This window comes from Lycium ferocissimum, chromosome 9, assembly GCF_029784015.1.
Source record: "Lycium ferocissimum isolate CSIRO_LF1 chromosome 9, AGI_CSIRO_Lferr_CH_V1, whole genome shotgun sequence".
NCBI lineage: Eukaryota > Viridiplantae > Streptophyta > Magnoliopsida > Solanales > Solanaceae > Lycium > Lycium ferocissimum.
Window position 1 is genome coordinate 24,442,708 of NC_081350.1, and position 14,065 is coordinate 24,456,772.

Here is a 14,065-nt window from a genome sequence, read left to right on the forward strand (position 1 = left end):
TAATTTTAAATTATATAATAGAGGTTATGGTGATTTTTACATAAATGTGGTCAAATTTGGGTCAAATTAATGTGGCAATTTAGCAACTCTCTTAAAATAGTGACAAACTAAATGTCCTCTTGATAATGTAGTGGGCTAGATTTGTTGATTAATTAACTTAAAAAAATAATTAAACATAGTCAACGATTCTATTTATTCCCTTCCTCTGCCCCCGCCAAATCCTTTTATTTCTCCTACCATATCTCATTACTTGGAACTTATATTCTCACTTGAAATCCAGCAGAGAGTCAAATGGAGAGATGATGAACTGGAGGTGAGCTGGATCCTCTCTGGATTAATTGAACAGTGTACAGGTTGGACTTTTCACTAATTGAAAACACACAAAAAATTCCGTTTGTGCATGATAAAATAATCGGAAAAGGGCCAAAATTACCCCTGAACTTTGAAAAATAGTTCATCCATACCCTTCGTTATACTTTAGGGTCAATTATACCCTTACAGTTATACTATGGGGTCAATTATACCCTTCTGTGTAACTATTGCCACGTGGCATCATCCTAGCCCTTCAAAATTATTTTACCCTCAAATAATTTTTTACCCACTAATACGAAATTATTTTTTTTTCAGCCCAAACTAATACGAAATTATTATTTTTTTTTTGCTGGAAAAATTATCCATATTATTTTTGCTGAAAAAAAAAATTTTTGGGTCGGATTGAGTTATTTTAGTGGGTAAAAAAATTATTTGAGGGTAAAATAATTTTGAAGGGCTGGGATGATGCCACGTGGCAATAGTTAACATATGTAAGGCAGATAATTGATCCCATAGTATAACTGTAAGGGTATAATTGGCCCTAAAGTATAACGAAGGGTATGAATGAACTATTTTTCAAAGTTCAAGGGTAATTTTGGCCCTTTTCCGTAAAATAATTCCATGTGATGTACTCCTACAATATAATTATTCAGATTCTATGCATTATGATAAGAAGTTACTCTAGGATTTCCCCCCTTGTAATAACGTCAACTTCTTAATATCCTTTTATAGTTGCTAAAACAAAGAGGAAGAACAGAAATTTATTAAAAAGGATGAGTCACATTAAGTAGGCGTTCGGTCATAAATTCCAAATATTTTCGTTTTATTTGGAATTTATGAAGTTGGAGTCAATGATGGAGTTGTGTTTGATTATATATTTTATAAAAGAGAGAAGAGAGCACTTTATTTGAAATTTTTGAAGATAGTTGAAATACAGTTTTTCCCAACAAAAAAAAAAAAAAAGAAAAAAAAAAAAGAAAGAACGAACTTCATGGATGAGGAATGGTATACAGACCTCCTAAAAATAAAACTCAATAATATGGGTCCCAATGATATATATACTATATTACGTTAAAAACGTTCCCACTTATCATCCTTAATCTCCCACGTAGCCATTACTTTAAAGTCTCACGCAAGGTCTCAAAAAACGTCAAAACCAAAATGTTGAAGACAATTCTCCTTATAGGAGAAATGCTTCTTGGTTTAGGAGGACTATGTGGTGCTACTATTAATTTAACAACTCCCATTCCAGCCCCTACTAATTATTGTGGCACCGCCGAAATTAAACCCGGTTTAAATGTACCTTATTCTTGCTGTCCCCCGAAGCTAGAGATTGATCCTAAAGATATTCCTTATTACAGGTTTCCTCCCGTGTCGAAGCTCCGTATTCGTCCAGCCGCTCATGCGGTGGACGAAGATTACATGGCTAAGTTCAACTTAGCCATGACTAGAATGAAGGAACTCGACGTTAAAGACCCTAGTGATCCACGTGGGTTTATGCAACAAGCCAATATCCATTGTGCTTATTGCAACGGTGCGTACAAAGTTGGTGACCAAGAGCTACAAGTTCACTACTCGTGGCTTTTTTTCCCCTACCATAGATGGTACTTGTACTTTTACGAGAAAATCTTGGGCACTTTAATCAATGATACAAGTTTTGCGTTGCCATATTGGAATTGGGACCATCCAAAGGGAATGCGTTTGCCTCCCATGTTCGATCAACCAAATCTGTACCCTGATCTTTACAACCCAAGACGTAACAAGGATCATCGCGGTGAAGCAATAGTGGACCTAGTTCATTTTGGTGACGATGTACAAGCAACAGACTTACAAAGGATGAGCAATAACTTGGTTCTAATGTATCGTCAAATGGTTACCAATTCACCATGTAAACAACTATTTTTTGGTAAGCCATATACCATAGAAACCGGACCCAAACCAGGGCAGGGAGTTGTTGAAAACATCCCTCATACTCCTGTCCACATTTGGGTTGGCACAGTGGTGGGTTCTGATTTGGGTAACAAGAAATCGGATGGTGAGGACATGGGGAATTTCTATACATCAGGTTTAGATCCTGCTTTTTATTGTCACCACGCGAATGTAGATCGCATGTGGACAATATGGAATACATTAGGAGGAAAACGCAAGGACATCGATGATCCAGATTTTTTGAATGCTGAGTTCTTCTTCTACGACGAAAATAAGAAGCCTGTTCGCGTAAAAGTCCGTGACTCATTGGACAATAGGAAAATGGGATTTGATTACCAACCAATGCCAACTCCATGGCGCAATTATAAGCTACTCAAGAAAAGCAAGACCAAGCTCAATGCAGGTTTACTTCCTCCAACTACCCAAATATTCCCTATTGCAAAGTTGGACAAAGTCATATCATTTTCAATCCAAAGGCCAACTTCAGGTATTGTCAACTGTCTACCCTTACTATTATAAAAACACGAAGATTCTAAGGGAATATTGACAGACTTTAATTTTTTAATTACCCTTTTAAAATATTTCATATTGGATTAAATATCATCAATTGAGTTTTCTTCCCTAAAATTTAGGAGTTCTAAATCAACTAAATTTTGTTTACTAAATCCTTCCTTATTTAATTGTAGGAAGTTCTAATATTAAATATTAAATACTCCTTTGTATAAATATTTTCTTATTTGAATTATGTAACATAATGTTATAAAAGATAAGTAGTACCAAAACTGGAAAAGTTCAAAGAGAATTAGTAGTAAAGTAATGTTGTGGTTTTAACTAATGTTCATTCGTCTATCAAAATAAGGCCGAATTCGTTCTGACAGTAGGTGGAAAAAATTATACGGTAATATTTGGCTGAAGTCATCGGCAGACCCTCGAACTTATCCGTAAAATTCATTTAGATATCTCAACTGAGACTTGTACTTTCCGAACCCTCCAAGACCAATTTTATTGTGCCACTTGAACACAAAATTAATATGCAGCCAAAAACACAAAGTGCGTGCAATTCACGCGCCAAATAACAAATAAAAAGGAGACACGTGGATATTAACTTTAAAAAAAAAAAAAAAAAAAAAAAAAACCTTGTTTCTCTTTTTTTTTTTTTTTCAGCAAAACAAAAACCCCGCCACCCCCCCCCCCCCCTGCCTTCCCTCTCAAGTGAACCGGAGCTTCTTCAACTCCCTTACTTTTTTCAATTTTCTCCCTTTCTGTTCAAATTTTTCTTTCCTTTTTAATGTCAAGCACTATCTCATCTCTTTGATTTTGGGAGAAAAGATTTTCTCCGCATTTTTGCTCACTGCGCCACCGCCGAAGCTCCGACAACGCCGTTCCTCGGAGCTATTACTTAAAAACAAAAGAAATTGTTGTTAAATAAAAAGATCAATCAACCATGTTTCTCTTTGTTTTTTGGTCTCCCCCTATTTGTGGATTTGATTGTGTTTGTTGTTCTAATTTCTACGTGGGTTTTGAAATGGGTTTGTCAAATTTTCCTTTGATTTTATGTTCTCTTAATGATTGTGTCTTTTCTTTTTCTTTTTTTTTTTTAAAAAAGAAACTGTTAAATAAAAAGATCATTCAAGCTCTTAATACACGGTGTCTCAGTTTCAAATTAGATGAACTCTTTATTTAACAGTTTGAAAATATGCTGGGTTAAAAATATGTTAACTGTCCTTGTTTTTTTTTTTTTTTTTTTTTGGGGTACTCAGGTGAACTCCATGGGTTCTTTGAAGGCAGATCAGGAAAGGGTGGGTGGGTTTATTTAGATTGGTTTTCTTTTCTTTTTTTGTTTGAAATTTTTTATTATTTAAAAAGATTTAAAATAGTTTATTTCTTATAATTAATTTTTTGATGATTAAAAAAATGTTAAAAGCAAAAAATTGGAGTCTCACGCTCTTTGAAGCAATGCGATACACGCACTGTGCCACCTCAACAAATTGTGTTCAAGTAGCACACTAAAAGTGGTCTTGGAGGGTTCAGACGGTAGAAGTCTCAGTTAGGGGGTCTAAATGGATTTTTTTAAAGTTCTGCATAAAGTGATTATTTTTTAAAATCAACCAAGTGAAATACAAGTTTTTCAATTTTCGCAAAAAGTTAAAAAAACTTTTTTTTTTTTTTAATGACATGGAAACCCGCAGCCGCTACCCTTCGGGTGCGCGTGATAAACCCATTCATGTGTAATAGCTCGCAAACCACACGGAGAGATAACCCACACTAAACAATAGGTGCGACGAGCTCACTAGAAGCGCAAATCCTTGTCGTAAAGCGAGGGTTTCGAACTTGAGAAAAAGTTAAAACAACTTTAGAGACGTTTTTATCAAAAACTAACCTCTTTTCTTTTGGCAAATGTTACGAATTTTTTTCCAACACATTTGTCAAAATAATGGTCATTTGAGCATCTTTACACGATAATTAAAGAACATATTTTTAATCATTTAATTATATTATGTCTTAATAGGCAGGACTCAGCAGGAGAAATACGCAAAAGAAGAGATGTTAACTTTCAAGAATCTCAGGTACGATGTGCGAAAGCAAATGAGGTTTGATGTGTTCCTTAACGCTGACGAAAACTCGAATTGGAATGAGCTAAACAGGGCAGAATTTTCAGGAAGTTATACTAACTTGCCCCATATTCAGAGAAATCATAGTGAACCACATATTGCCACTATTAAACAATTTCAGCTGGCCATTACTGAGTTGCTTGAAGAAATTGGCCTGGAAAATGAAGACAATATTGTAGTGACTCTGGTCCCAAAAATTGGGGGTGAATCTGTCACCATTGAATCTGCTGAGATTGTACTTGAATCTTGTTGATGAATGATGGTCCGTTCAAGTTGATTTTCTTAGCGATGATGCATTTTTGACGGCTATGCATTTGCTTTTCCTTGTTGAGATCAGCTAGTATTAAAGTTGCATTTGAAATGTTTGAACTATTCTTTTCCTCTTAATTTAATTCAATTAAGCATGATTCTTTTTATTTCTTTAGATAACACATTAAAAATTTATTGATTTTTTTATTTGAAACGTGGTTAATTTGCTTATTTATTTATGTAGGATTACTATTTCTTGTATTGAGTTTGAGTTTTGTCTCGGTATCTTTTTGTATTTGTTAACTACTCCCTCTGTCCATTTTTTACTTGTCTGGCACGCTTATTAAGGAGCCAAAAATAGAATGACAATTTTACTATATCACCCTTTGAATATAATAAATGCATTGATAAGTGATTATATAGTAAATAATAAGGGTAAATTAGGAACTAAGTGTTAAATTTTGTCTTGATTCTCTAAATTGGACAAGTAAAAATGGACATCTATTTTTAATATAGAGGATAAGTAAAAATAGATGGAGAGAGTAGTATTATTATTAGTATTTCTAGTTATGTAATTTAACTTAGATGGGTTTTAATAAAACAATTTTTTTTATTTTCTAAAGAAACAGAATTATATGTTTAATTAAATTAAATAATTGATAAAATATTAAAGAGGCTAAAGTAGTGATGCATTTTTACTACTATAGAGAAGAACCGGTTTATAAGCAAGATCGTCGTCCGTCCTTTGGTCCCACTTTTTTATTTAAGGACAAAAAAATCCTTTGTGGTCCCACCCACTTTTTTATTTAAGGGCAAAAAAATAACGTTTTATACTTTATATTACCAACTCTTCTAAAAAGTAAATAGAAATACTTTATTATATTTCTATTTTTCTACTATATAGAAGTATCGATTTACCCAAGCTTCTGTCACACCCCTACCAGGAGTATGACGGGCTCCGACCAGTAGGCCGGGAACCACCCGGCTTATCCGTTACTTTGAACATTATAAGCCATAACTCAAAAAACACCTTCACGCAAAAAAGGCCCACAATAGGAATATCCGCTCATTCAGCACATATGTACATAAGCGGACCGACAAGGTCGCCACAACATAACGTATATCATAAAGCCGGCAAGGCTAACAATAAAGTATCAAGAGCTCAAAATAAGGCCGACAAGGCCACCAATATATTATACAACAATATGAACCGGTGGAGCTATAAAACATCTAACTGTACACACACGTCTACGAGCCTCTACATAGAACACAAATGATCATAAGGACAATACCAAATAGAATGCAGCTCCGAAGTAAGTGGAGTGCTCCTGAGAATCCGCTGATAGGACACCTACGGGTCAGATCCGTCTCCCTGCCTACCTGCAGGCATGAGCGCAGCGTCCACAAGAAGGGACGTTAGTATGAATAATATACTGAGTATGTAAGGCATGAATAACAACATAATATAGCTATGAAAGGTAACATGGAATAAGAGAGATAACCTGTACATCTGAATGCCTCATAAGGCGGATGTCATGCATGCTTAGCCTTTAAAAAAAACATTTCTATACATATACATAGTACCATGCCCGGCCATTAAGGCTCGGTGTCATATATATAGTATCATGCCCGGCCATTAAGGCTCGGTGTCATATATATAGTATCATGCCCGGCCATTAAGGCTCGGTGTCATATATATAGTATTATGCCCGGCCATTAAGGCTCGGTGTTATCATTATTAACTCGCGACCGGGCCTCCCGCAACCTGGGCAATATCATAACATGCCTACTGCAGTAGTGTGCACATCTACGTGCCATGCCCGGCCGACTATAGCGCGGCGCGGTGTGTGAAAATACATACATATATATAAAGCATGCATGAGAGCCAAATAAAAGCCATAAATACATCGGAGTGACGTAAGGTCGGTAACCTCCGATTATATTATGGAATAATCATCATCGCTCTATCTCACCTTGAAGGAGCAATTATCATAAGGCGAGATCAACAACAATGAATAAAAATCAAGAAAATCACGAAAATAACTCAACATTCTCATATTCACATTGAAATCATAAGCTTGGGACTTTTAAACATGAAATCATCATCATCGTCGTAATCATCACAGAAACATTTTGATCTTTAGCATCATCATTAACATTTTAAAAACATGTCCATTGTTGTTGTCATAAAAGCTTATAGAATCATAAATCTTTGACTCGGAAAATAGGGACATTTTGGAAAATATTTATGGATTATCAAGAAAGAAGTCATGCCTTTGAATCATGAACTCTATGAATCATGAACTTCTAACTTTTGGAAGTAAGAAGGTTATGAAAACATATATGGAATCATAACATAGGAATCATGCCTTTTGAAAGAAAGGGACTAGCCTTAACATACGTGGAAGATAATTTCTCGACTTCCAACTTACTTCCTGTCTTGCAATTCACTTAAGATCATTCGTAGCCTCGTAATCTACATATATAACCATTCATACTATTGTTAGGCTCATCGTCATACGCTCGTCTTAAACCCTTAATTTAAATCCGTTTAGAATCTGTCGAAATTCGGGTAGCATCTCCCCTGTTTATATGCCTAGCCCGAAATCACAATCCAATAACCAACAACAACAACAACAATACCAACATCACAACAACATTATCAACACCAATAGGCTCCATAAAACATCTCACCCGATGTTTCCCAAGTTTCTCAACTATCCAACTTATTATACGACTATGTACTAACTTTATCTCCATAAATAAACTGAAATTAATATTAATAAGGAGAGATTCATACCTTATTCTTTCAAGAGAAGCAATATATTCAATATTTACTTGAATCCAAGCCAATTCCGCCGCAAGACAAAACTATAATCATGACTACACGTTGTCCGGACCTCGATTACTACTCCGTAACTTGAAATCTCTCAAAATCCTCGCTTTTATGTGATATATAAGCTCTCTTGCTTTGGCTGAATTTTTTGGAAATTTTTAGAAGATTATGATGGAGAAAAATGGGGTTTTTAACCCTTTTATAGGTGCTAAAGTCGGTGCCGTAGCACATGTAGCAAGATTAATAGCAATCTTTATGCTTCGTTCCTCTTGTCGAATTTATAACGTCCATAATTCTCTGCTCTGACGTCGTATCGATGAGCGATTTGTTGCGTCGGAAACTAGACTCGACAAACTTCATTTTAAGCTTTTGAAACACCTTAAGACTCCCCATATACCTGGAGATATACCCCTCCAAAATTGACCCAAAATTCTGTCCTTAATTCTGCCAACTTGTTCCAAATTTTGACAAACTTATTTTCTTTGATTTGCTTGGTCCTGGAATCTTCCAAAACTCCCCCTACATGATATTTATCATTTATTATACTTGATAATGGTCATGTTCTTGTGTTTCAAGATTGTCCTTCCCGATTACGACTTACGAGATCGTAATTCATCCTTTACTTAAATCATATACTTAATAATGTTTCGTTCCTCACACTCCAAAGTTATTTTACCTAACCATAGCTCGACATACTTACATTCAAATTTAACCAGTGCTTCTCCGACGTACGGGGTGTAACATTGAAAGTGCAGGGTGTAACTGCTTCGTCGTCAGTCACTCTTAAAAAAAAAAAAAAAAAAAAAAAAGATGGACCCCATACTAAAAACATCAAGTAATATAAAAAAAAGTGGACCCCACCCTCTCCAAACTCATAAAAAAAAAAAAGTGGACCCCATATTAAAAAAACAAGCAATGTCAAAAAACAAAAACAAAAAAAAAAGTGCACCTCATATATTAAAAAATCAAACAATATTCATGTAATTCCCAAAGTATCCCCCTCAAGTCAATAATCTTTGGATTCATAGCCACATGCGTATCAACCCATTAGTGGGAGCAAATGAAATTATTACACAGCAAAAAACACGGACCCCATATTATTACTTTTCTTCAAAAGGTTAAGTAGCCAAATACATACAATTTCCTTTCTTTTCTTATATTAGCCTGAGATCTAATCTAGATATTTAATTACTGTATTTGCTATTCTGCCATGTCATTTATTTGTTATGTTTACTAAAATAAATATAGTTAAAATATTTATATTTTAAAATAAGATAGAATTTAATTACTTTTTCATTTTTATTCTTACTCTAATAAATGTGAAAACAGATTGATATCAAATGGAGATCAAATAATGAATAAGGTAAATTAGAAAAATTATAATTCTAATTGACGTTTCCTTAAAAAACCATGCAAAAGACAACATGACAAGTAAAATGAGCTAAACTGAGAATATTTACCAAAAATTAAAAAATAGTATTTCTTCGTTTAAATAGAAAATCAATTTCTACTTTGTTTCGTTTTAAACATATAAAATTAATTTAATAATTCGAATTAGAATTATCGAAATCAAAATTTGATAAAAAATAATAAGTATTTTACACCTTTAAATTAATCGAATTAAAATTAAAAGTATGAACTGATGCTTAAATATTGCTATTGTTTTATCTCAAAGAGAGGAAAATATTTTCCTTTTAAATAAGTCTTCTCATTTAAAAAGTATTAATAATTTTTTGCCGACTTTGTATTCGTAGCAAACACGAATATAATAAAGTTTTAGATCACAAACTACAATGTTATCGTGTTTTGAACATAGTGTGTGTATATATATATATATATATATATATATATATATATATATATATATATATATATATATATTATCACTATCCAAACACAACTACATACACATAGATACACTATAATCCAAAGTGTTGGGCCCGTGCGCAGCACGGGCATAGGCCATCTAGTAACTATATAGAAGATTGAGTTGCTCACTTTTTCGTCGTCCGTCATTAAAAAAAAATTAAAAAAATAAGGTGGGCCCCAATCTTCTTTAATAGTAGAAAAATTGTAAAAAAAAAAAAAAAAGGTGGGATCCAATCTTCTATAATAGTAGGAATGAAAAAAAAAAAACAAATTTAAGGTGAGGTCCACTCTTCTATAATAGTAGAGATTAAAAAAAATTAAGGCGAGGTCCGCGTGAAGAATTAGGAGATAATTGCAAAAAATAAAAATAAAGGTGGGATCCGCGTAAAGAAGTAAGAGACAATTGCAACAGAAAAAAATAGGATATTTAAATAATGATAATAAGTTCAAAAAATGGTAAAGGTACGCTTAGAGAAAATATAAAGAAGAGAAGTTCGAAAAAAAAAAGATTTAAATTGAACACAAAAACCTCTAAAGAAGTCATAAAACCAAATGATTTAAAACTTATACCCAACACATACGTCTCACACAAATAGTAAGGAATAACATCAAGAAGATGAAATATAAAAGGTCAAGAAACGTATACACATATTTTCTTAAAATGATGAAGTTGGTCTATACTTAAAAATTTAAGACTACAGCAGATGCTGACACATGAAAGCGCTTTTCAGTATTATTGAGTAGAAAGAGATGATGGCATGAAATTCGGTAAGAAAAGGTAAATTTCAAATCTTTCAATAGAGAACCAAACCAGGAAATTCATATATGGGAGAAGCGGACTAAGTAAAATAATTTATTGATATTCTCAATTAATTGAATTATAATATTTTCTGTAATAAAAATTTCATAACTATATTACTAAAAGGTACTCTCTCTGTCCTAATTTGTGGTCTAAAACAAGTCATAGATATTTGTGTGAATTTAAATAATTTCATTAATGGTAAAAGGAAAAATTTCAAGTTAAATGATTTCTAAACATAAAAATATATCTTTTTTTTAGACAGTCTAAAAAAATGTGGTACTATTTTTTACCTGGAACTCATGTTGAAAAAAAAAAAACATGGACCCCATATTTTAAAAAATCAAGCAATATAAAAAAATAAAAAATAAAAAAAACATGGACCCCATATTAAAAATAAGCAATATCCAAAAAAAAAAAATGTGGACCCCATATTAAAAAATCAAGCAATATCCATGTAATTGTCAAAGTATCCTCCATTAAGTCAATAATGATGGATTCATTCAGTTGGATTTCTATACCACGCGCTGCATTTGCAGCATTTTTGCCAGCCCATTTGAAGGACAATTCGTGCAATTTCTTCCATTTTTTTAGTTTTTAATTTGTAATAGACAAATTCCTTTTTTAAAACCTAAACTATATAAAAGCATGAGTTAAAGAAGTGAATCGTCGACCAAGGGCAATTTGGTCAAAGCACTTGCCATTGAATAATTCCATTAGTTAAAAGTAGAATCTTACTGTAGCTTAGTATTAAATATATTCGTACTTTCCCTATTTTGCCCTGCTCATAAAAATTGCATCACAACAGATGGTGTCATTTCAAGTGGCGGGTATTAATTATGTTTTTGGCCACGTGTCACTTTTACACTCTTTTTACTTTTTATAATTCCACTTAATAGACAAATAACATTTGTGTATATGTATTAATGTTCATCTATATATATGCATCGACAGTGCAAATTTAGGTATGTTTATTAGCAATATAAAATATATATATTATCACTACCCAATACATATATCTTTACAATTGTGTAGACAACATGACAAGTAAATGAGCTAAACTGAGAATATTTACCAAAAATTTAAAAATAGTAGTTCTTCGTTTAAATAGAAAATCAAATTTCTACTTTGTTTCGTTTTAAACATGTAAAATTAATTTAATAATTAAAATTAGAATTATCCAAATCAAAATTTGATAAAAAATAATAAGTATTTTACACCTTTAAATTAATCGAATTAAAATTAAAGTATCAACTTATGCTTAAATATTGCTATTATTTTATCTCTAAAAGAGGAAAATAATTTCCTTTTAAACAAGTCTTCTCTTTTAAAAAATATTAATAAATTTTTGCAGACTTTGTATTCGTAGCAAACAGTAATATAATAAAGTTTTAGATACAGAGCACAAATTATAATGTTATATTAATCGTGTTTTGAACATATTATATATATATATATATATATATATATATATATATATATATATATATATATATATATAATCACTATCCAAACACAATTACATACACATAAATACACTATAATTCAAAATGTGCACGGACATACGCCATCTAGTTGGAGAAGAAAACATAGTACGTACATACACAATTAAGACGGTCAGACGGACTAAACCAAAGCAATCCAATCTTTAGAATTAACAAAATAAAAAAGCAATCCACTTGTCATCAATTTAAGCTAGTATTGATATTAACTGGAGCCATTTTTAGTGGAACTGAGCTGCTCTCTGAGGCATAATACCTGGATCGTCCCAAATCGAATCCCAAAGTGCAAAAAGTTGACTTCTGTTTCAGTCCATAATACCTGGGAGTTGCTCTCCTAGAAATTCTTTTGTTAAAAAAATTCTAAATTAAGGGACCTTAAGATGGATCATAAAAGTTATTGGATATAACCAAACTTCAATGACAGAGGAGTACTAAAACACCACTTTCAATTCTTTTTAAAAATTTACTACTAGCACATGTTTAAAACGACCTAAATTTTAAAAAATGTCACATCTACAAAACAAAAAATAGAGTTGCAACATTGTGTTCCATGGTTTGGATTTACAAGAAACCGCTATTTAATTCCAAGTTCCAATTATATAGTTGGCCGGCAAATCTTTCTATAAATAGCTATTATCAACTCTTCACCACACAACCATACCAAATTGTAGTAAATTCTCAAAACACTTTGGATGATACTTAGTGCAAAAATGAACAAGGGGACTAATCACCTCAGCGTAGTTCATTTTGTTGCTTTGTTGATCGTTATTTTGTTGGCTTGTAGTAACGTTACATTAATGGTGGAGGCTCAAAAGTACAAGCCAAATGGTGGCATAAAGGCAATGCTAACTATCAACGACTTCGAAAAAGGCGGTTCAGGTGGCGGTCCATCAGAATGTAGTGGCAAATATTACGATAACTCAATTCCGGCGGTGGCTTTATCCACTGGATGGTACAGCAAAGGGAGACATTGCCTTGAAAATATTAATATCTATGCAAATAATGGGATGAGTACACAAGCCATGGTTGTTGATGAATGTGACACAAGTAGAGGGTGTAAGGCTAATATTGTTGATGCTTCTGAAGCTGTGTGGAAAGCTTTGGGTGTTTCTGAAAAAGACCCAAAGTGGGGTTTGATGGACATATTCTGGTCTGATTGATTAATGAAGTTAATGATCTTAGTATTGGTTTTCTTGGTACATTGCACCATTTCAATAAGTACGTGAAAGAAATTGATAGCAAGGTTCACTTGCCTTAATTATGCTATCACAATAATAAAGATTTAACTTACGTGTACACCGTCAATATAAGGAAATTTAATGTTATCACACGATCTCTTTTTTTTATGAACATGTTATTTATAATTATCTTTTAGGAAATCTGATAGTTCAAAAATTCATTTACATTATCCGTGTATAAAAGTTAAATTCTAGTGATAACACTCTCTTCTTTTTCTTGGTTATCTGTTAGAATGTCCTTGGTAGAAGAGGACTGCAGTATTTACAAGTAGTGCTTTTAAATTCTAGTAATAACACTCTCTTCTTTTTCTTGGTTATCTGTTAGAATGTCCTTGGTAGAAGAGGACTGCAGTATTTGCAAGTAGTGCTTTTCGGAACTAATAAACATTCAAGAACTTAATGCAATGCCAGATTCATTTTTAGGAAAACAAAGTTTATTCCAAGCACTCCAATGGTATTTATTTGTCCCCAGAAACCCCCTAAAAAAAGTTTGCATTATGTTTCTCAATGAACTCAAAAGTGCTTTTAGGGGGATTGCCAGCAGTTTAGATATAAGTAGAGAGTGCTTGATTAACGCTAGCTCTGTTTACAGAGCTTGTTTACCTCCAAAGGAAAGCATGTTCCCTTGCCACTCCGTTATTCTTCTGATAACCTTATTAACCCTATCAAAATAGCAAATCCAAAAAGAATGCAACTTAGGTTTACATTTATGTCAATAA

The 14,065-nt window shown here is 32.8% G+C and overlaps 2 protein-coding genes across 2 annotated transcripts; both read left to right on the top strand.

Annotated features, from left to right (window-relative positions):
• Nucleotides 1–1,085: 1,085 nt before the first annotated feature.
• Nucleotides 1,086–5,368, top strand: LOC132069331 (polyphenol oxidase E, chloroplastic-like). The gene is made up of 2 exons (XM_059462710.1): nt 1,086–2,728; nt 4,751–5,368. The coding sequence occupies exons 1-2, from the start codon at nt 1,474–1,476 to the stop codon at nt 5,104–5,106; spliced, it is 1,611 nt and encodes a 536-aa protein (XP_059318693.1). The 5' UTR covers nt 1,086–1,473; the 3' UTR covers nt 5,107–5,368.
• Nucleotides 5,369–12,745: 7,377 nt separating this feature from the next.
• LOC132029977 (putative ripening-related protein 2) lies at nt 12,746–13,349 on the top strand. Its single transcript, XM_059419409.1, has one exon. It carries the CDS (start codon nt 12,801–12,803, stop codon nt 13,266–13,268), a length of 468 nt encoding a protein of 155 aa, XP_059275392.1. The 5' UTR covers nt 12,746–12,800; the 3' UTR covers nt 13,269–13,349.
• The last annotated feature ends 716 nt before the right edge of the window (nt 13,350–14,065 follow it).

Bases quoted from the DNA above. Each gene is read 5' to 3' on its own strand.
- LOC132029977 (XM_059419409.1), top strand. From the start codon at position 12,801: ATGATACTTAGTGCAAAAATGAACAAGGGGACTAATCACCTCAGCGTA.
- LOC132069331 (XM_059462710.1), top strand. From the start codon at position 1,474: ATGTTGAAGACAATTCTCCTTATAGGAGAAATGCTTCTTGGTTTAGGA. The intron at 2,729-4,750 runs GTATTGTCAACT...ATGTCTTAATAG, and splicing joins AATCCAAAGGCCAACTTCAG to GCAGGACTCAGCAGGAGAAA.